Source organism: Salvelinus namaycush, chromosome 20, assembly GCF_016432855.1.
Source record: "Salvelinus namaycush isolate Seneca chromosome 20, SaNama_1.0, whole genome shotgun sequence".
In the NCBI taxonomy this organism is placed as follows: domain Eukaryota; kingdom Metazoa; phylum Chordata; class Actinopteri; order Salmoniformes; family Salmonidae; genus Salvelinus; species Salvelinus namaycush.
The window spans coordinates 51105382-51111381 of NC_052326.1; the positions used below are offsets into that span (position 1 = coordinate 51105382).

Below are 6000 nucleotides of genomic sequence, written 5' to 3' on the forward strand. Positions count from 1 at the left end.
CTCTTGTGGCTGAATGGAAGCAAGTCCCCGCAGCAATGTTCCAACATCTAGTGGAAAGCCTTCCCAGAAGAGTGGAGGCTGTTATAGCAGCAACGGGGGGACCAACTCCATGTTAATGCCCATGATTTAGGAATGAGATGTTCAACGAGCACGTGTCTACATACTTTTGGTCATGTAGTCTCTCTCTCTCTCTCTCTCTCTCTCTCTCTCTCTCTCTCTCTCTCTCTCTCTCTCTCTCTCTCTCTCTCTCTCTCCATCCCTCCCTCCCTCCCACTGGGTACAGACGTCAGTTCAACATTTAGTTTTGATTTACGTTTGGTTCATTTGCAAATCCAATCAGTTTTACGTGTTGATTCATGTGGAAACGTGGTTGAAAATGATGTGGAATCAATGTTGATTCAACCAGTTTTTGCTGAGTGGATTGTCTGTTTCTCACGCCCCGCAACGTGCTCTAGTGCACTACATATAAAGGACACTGTCCCCTTGTTGTGTCCCCTTATAGACTTCCTGGTGGAGAGGGATAATGACTACTGCGTGTGTGAGACGCCCTGCAACATGACGCGCTTTGGAAAGGAGATGTCCTTCGTCAAGATTCCCAGTAAGGCCTCAGCCAAGTACCTGGCCAAGAAGTACAACAAGACTGAGCAATACATTGCGTAAGTTAACCTGGCTGGTCCTTATCTATCTGTCAGGTGTGGAAGTGTACCTGTCTGTTCCTTATCTATCTGTCAGGTGTGGAAGTGTACCTGTCTGTTCCTTATCTATCTGTCAGGTGTGGAGGTTTACCTGTCTGTTCCTTATCTATCTGTCAGGTGTGGAGGTTTACCTGTCTGTTCCTTATCTATCTGTCAGGTGTGGAGGTTTACCTGTCTGTTCCTTAACTATCTGTCAGGTGTGGAAGTTAACCTGTCTGTTCCTTATCTCTCTGTCAGGTGTGGAGGTTTACCTGTCTGTTCCTTATCTATCTGTCAGGTGTGGAGGTTTACCTGTCTGTTCCTTATCTATCTGTCAGGTGTGGAGGTTTACCTGTCTGTTCCTTATCTATCTGTCAGGTGTGGAAGTTAACCTGTCTGTTCCTTATCTGTCTGTCAGGTGTGGAGGTTTACCTGGCTGCTCCTTATCTATATGTCAGGTGTGGAAGTTAACCTGTCTGTTCCTTATCTATCTGTCAGGTGTGGAAGTTAACCTGTCTGTTCCTTATCTCTCTGTCAGGTGTGGAGGTTTACCTGGCTGGTCCTTATCTATCTGTCAGGTGTGGAAGTGTACCTGTCTGTTCCTTATCTATATGTCAGGTGTGGAAGTTTACCTGTCTGTTCCTTATCTATCTGTCAGGTGTGGAGGTTTACCTGTCTGTTCCTTATCTATCTGTCAGGTGTGGAAGTTTACCTGTCTGTTCCTTATCTATCTGTCAGGTGTGGAAGTTTACCTGTCTGTTCCTTATCTATCTGTCAGGTGTGGAGGTTAACCTGTCTGGTCCTTATCTATCTGTCAGGTGTGGAGGTTTACCTGTCTGTTCCTTATCCATCTGTCAGGTGTGGAGGTTTACCTGTCTGTTCCTTATCTATCTGTCAGGTGTGGAGGTTTACCTGTCTGTTCCTTATCTATCTGTCAGGTGTGGAGGTTAACCTGTCTGTTCCTTATCTATCTGTCAGGTGTGGAGGTTTACCTGTCTGTTCCTTATCTATCTGTCAGGTGTGGAGGTTTACCTGTCTGTTCCTTATCTATCTGTCAGGTGTGGAGGTTTACCTGTCTGTTCCTTATCTGTCTGTCAGGTGTGGAGGTTTACCTGTCTGTTCCTTATCTATCTGTCAGGTGTGGAGGTTTACCTGTCTGTTCCTTATCTATCTGTCAGGTGTGGAGGTTTAAATAAAGGACAATATGATAAATTATATTCCCCCAAAAGTGGGTTTAAAAATACCTCTAGTGCGCTGTAAATAGTTTTCTTGTGTAAAGTTGTATTGATAATGATCACCGTGACAGTCAAACAGCTTAACGACGTCAAACAGACAAAACAGCTAATCCATTACAGTTAGTCAGTTACCTCAGACAAATTCATCATCGACATGATCTAACTTCTCAGTGGATAGAAAAGGTATCCTTCTCTTCCTCCAGTCTGTTTAGAGATCAGATTGCAATGAATATGTCTTGAGAGTGCGAGGTCTAGTGTGTGTGTGTGTGTGTGTGTGTGTGTGTGTGTGTGTGTGTGTGTGTGTGTGTGTGTGTGTGTGTGTGTGTGTGTGTGTGTGTGTGTGTGTGTGTGTGTGTGTGTGTGTGTTTCTGATCAGTGAGTATCTGTGAGGATTGTTCACCGGTGTGTGTGACCGGCGGCAGTGTCAGATAGACAGAGGGAAGAAGTGTGTGTGACAGAGACAGACATAGGGGACGGTTGTTCGCTGGTGTCGTGACTTGACTTCTAACAATCTGAAGACTGTTATTTATCTAATCAAGCTAAATATGTTTAATTGTTACCCGATTAAATCAATCATGTAACAATTAACTCATTGGATCTAGCGCACCACGAGAGTGTTAATTTAAAGAGTTGAAAGGTATTTACATATCACATCTATAAACAGTCAATTTATTAATCATAACCTCGTATCATATCATCATTCTGAACAGTCGTAACCTCCTTGCATCTGCAAAAACCCCAGCCTTACTTATGATTCAGTACTACACAATTGGTTTAATTATTTATTTACTAGCTAACTAAATGGTAACACAGGATAAACATGCACACTTACAGTTTTTCTCAATTGCTAAAACACTAAAACTCATTGGCTGAACAAAGTTCTCAGTTGCCTGGACTCATTTAGCTAATTATGCAGTCTGTTGTCAATACCTTAAACCATTTCACATGGTAAAACACAATTTGCAGATCTCACTTAGACTTTTCAGCAAAACTCTAAACACATTCTCATTCTCAAAACACATTCTGCACTCTAATGCACACGTCATCCATACTGGTAAACACAAGTGGCAACAATCAAATACAAATAGAGAACACATGTCATTGATTGAACACAACCACTCAAAATTGATTTAACCTGTTTCAAATGATGCGACACAACCAATATAAGCCAGTTCAGAGAGCAAACAGGTTGTTGAAGGTGGGAAGGAGAAAGTCTGAGAATGGATAGAAGAAACAATGTGAGAGGACGAGGACGAGTGCGTATGCGAGGTGGGCGACGAGGAGGAAGAGGAGGAGGAGGGCAAGAAAGAGGAAGAGGAGGACGAAGAGGAAGAGGAAGACAAAGAGTGGAAATATCTGATGAAATTCGAGCAACAGTTATAGACCATGTTCTTGTCCATGGACTGACAATGAGGGAAGCAGGACTTAGAGTGCAACCCAATTTGAGCCGATTTTCTGTGTCCACCATAGTAAGGACATTCAGAGAAGAGAACAGGTACAGTATACTACTGTATTTTTGTAATTGTAAATTTACTGTACTACATTATATGCAGCTGTTTTCAATAGACATTTGTAAAGTTAATCACTGTATGTATTCTACTTTTTGTAGAATTGCAAGGCTGCCAACATGCAGGTGGAAGGGACAGCTATATTCACTCGGGAGCAAGAGGCCGTTATAGTTGGCATGGTCCTTCAAGATAATGCAATACGACTCAGAGAAATACAGGAACGAGTGATACAAGACAACACACACTTCCAGGGAATCGACAGTGGGAGCATTTCCACAATTGCCCGTGTCCTCCATCGTAACAGGATGTGAATGAAACAAGTATACAGAGTACCTTTTGAGCGCAACTCACCAAGGGTGAAAGAACTGCGAGCTCAGTATGTGCAAGGAAGTGTACATTCATAAACATTTACTGTAATCAAGATTGTCTACAGTACTAACACATACTATGTGAATGACATTACTTTTCAGTACATACAATGTATGTGAATCAGAAGCCTAATTGTACTCTACAGTATAGCACTGTCTCTGTACAACTTACAAAATCCTACATGCAGTATATTGTATTTCTACACAGACAATATTTGACTTGGAATCCTTGGACAGACCCCATGAGTTCATCTTTGTCGATGAAGCAGGCTTCAATCTAACAAAGAGGAGAAGGAGAGGCCGAAACATGATTGGACAGCGGGCCATTGTTGAAGTCCCCGGTCAACGAGGTGGCAATGTCACAATCTGTGCTGCTATCAGCAACCATGGTGTTCTACATCACCATGTTACACTCGGGCCATATAACACCCAGCACCTTCTAAGATTTATTGCCAATCTAAGAGATATTTTATTTGAGCAGCAAGTTCAAGAGCAGCAGGGTCAAGAACTAAGAACAATGTCAGTTTCCACCGAGCTGCTCAGGTAAGGGAATGGTTTAACATCAATGGGCAGTTTATGAACTTGTACCTCCCTCCATACTCGCCTTTCCTGAATCTGATTGAGGAGTTTTTCTCCTCTTGGAGATGGAAAGTGTATGATAGACAACCCTACACCAGAGAAAATCTGCTGCAAGCCATGGATTTAGCCTGTGGTGATATAGGTGAGGAATCATGTCAGGGCTGGATACGGCACACAAGAGGCTTCATCCCCCGTTGCCTCAGGGGGGACAATATTGCTTGTGATGTCGACGAAGTGCTCTGGCCTGACCAGATGAGGTTTTGTGTTCAATGTTTTCAGGAAATGGAGCAAGGTTTCAGAAATTGTGTTTTAGCAATTGAGAAAAACTGTAATACATTAAAAACACATCCCTATTAGACTGACAACAATATGGCTGCTTGTTACAAAAGACATAGAGAGAGAGAGACAGAGAGAGAGAGAGAGAGAGACAGAGAGAGAGGGGGAAGGCGAGAGAGAGAGAGAGAGAGAGAGAGAGAGAGAGAGAGAGAGAGAGAGAGAGATAGAGAGAGACTTAACGTTGTTACATTTAGAAACTACTCTCACTTATCGTACTCCTATACTTTGCATACGAACCGCCACCCACTTGGAGTAAGAAATAATTTTTTACATGAAAATAACTTGGTTCGCCATCTCTCTGAACAGGGCCGCCTTGGAAAGGGGGTTGGGCCTTTTGCGGCATGCTTGTAAGGCTCTGATTGTCTAAAAGGGATTCCTCTGTTGTCCTTCTTTGTAGCTGTCTGGTATCCAGTGACTTGTCGTGAGGTCCTGAACAGAACTACAGAGTTTATTTTCCTTCCATTCACTCTGGAAGATGCTTCGTTGAATGTAGGCTAGCCAGGCTTATCGATGGTTTCCCAGTGGGGTGATGAGAGTAGCGTAATACAGTGGTTTGAGCAGAGTAGCAGAATGGTCCTTCTTAAATTTGCTTTCGAAGATACTTTACTTAGGACAGCTAATCAGCCATACCAGTGGTTGTCCGGGAGGTGACTTTATCGTCTCTACCTCGTGTTGAGATTCAGAGTTCAGACCACTTTAAACGTACAGCTGCAGCTTCACATCTTCCTGGTCTGATATGTTAGTTTTGTTACCCATCATTTATGCAGTTTGTTCGAGAGGGGCAGTTCCGTCAGACTGACACGCTCTCTGACCTCACTCTGGGGAGTGACTTGTCACTTGTACAAAGTTATGTAAAACTATTATCTCTTATGGCTCCTAAAGTCATGTCCCTCTTTAACAAAAACACTTCCGCATCAGTCGGACACTTCATGGCCTTTGACCATTCCCAACGTTCTATGTTTGAAATATTGTTCCAGGATTCGCTTTAGAACGTGGTTAGAGTTTCGGCAGGAACATAGGCCTCTGGTGAACATTGGAGAGGGATGTCTGGATGTTCTGTCCTCGATTTACAACAGTGTGTGAGCTGTCAACCCGCACCAGTTCCCTCCTCCCCCCTCAGCGGGTGAGAGGGGGTCTGGTTGAAGTCATTTATTGCAAAGCTGATCTGACCTATTTGGATCCTCACAGGACAGTCGTGACACAGGGCACTAGAAGTTGGGATTGTCTGACTGTTGCTCTCATGCCAGCTGCTCTAGGGCGTGTGTGTGTGTGTGTGGGTGTGTGGGTGTGTGTGTGTGTG

The 6000-nt window shown here is 43.6% G+C and overlaps 1 protein-coding gene across 2 annotated transcripts in view; it reads left to right on the top strand.

The window, feature by feature from the left end:
* The window catches only part of LOC120065486 (acid-sensing ion channel 1B-like), a 111935-nt gene that overhangs the window by 91890 nt on the left and 14045 nt on the right, over nucleotides 1–6000 (top strand). For both annotated transcript variants that reach the window (XM_039016531.1, XM_039016530.1), the window contains exon 6: nucleotides 503–656. In XM_039016531.1, the coding sequence (XP_038872459.1) occupies nucleotides 503–656 (154 nt within the window). The remainder of the gene's footprint in view (nucleotides 1–502; nucleotides 657–6000) is intronic.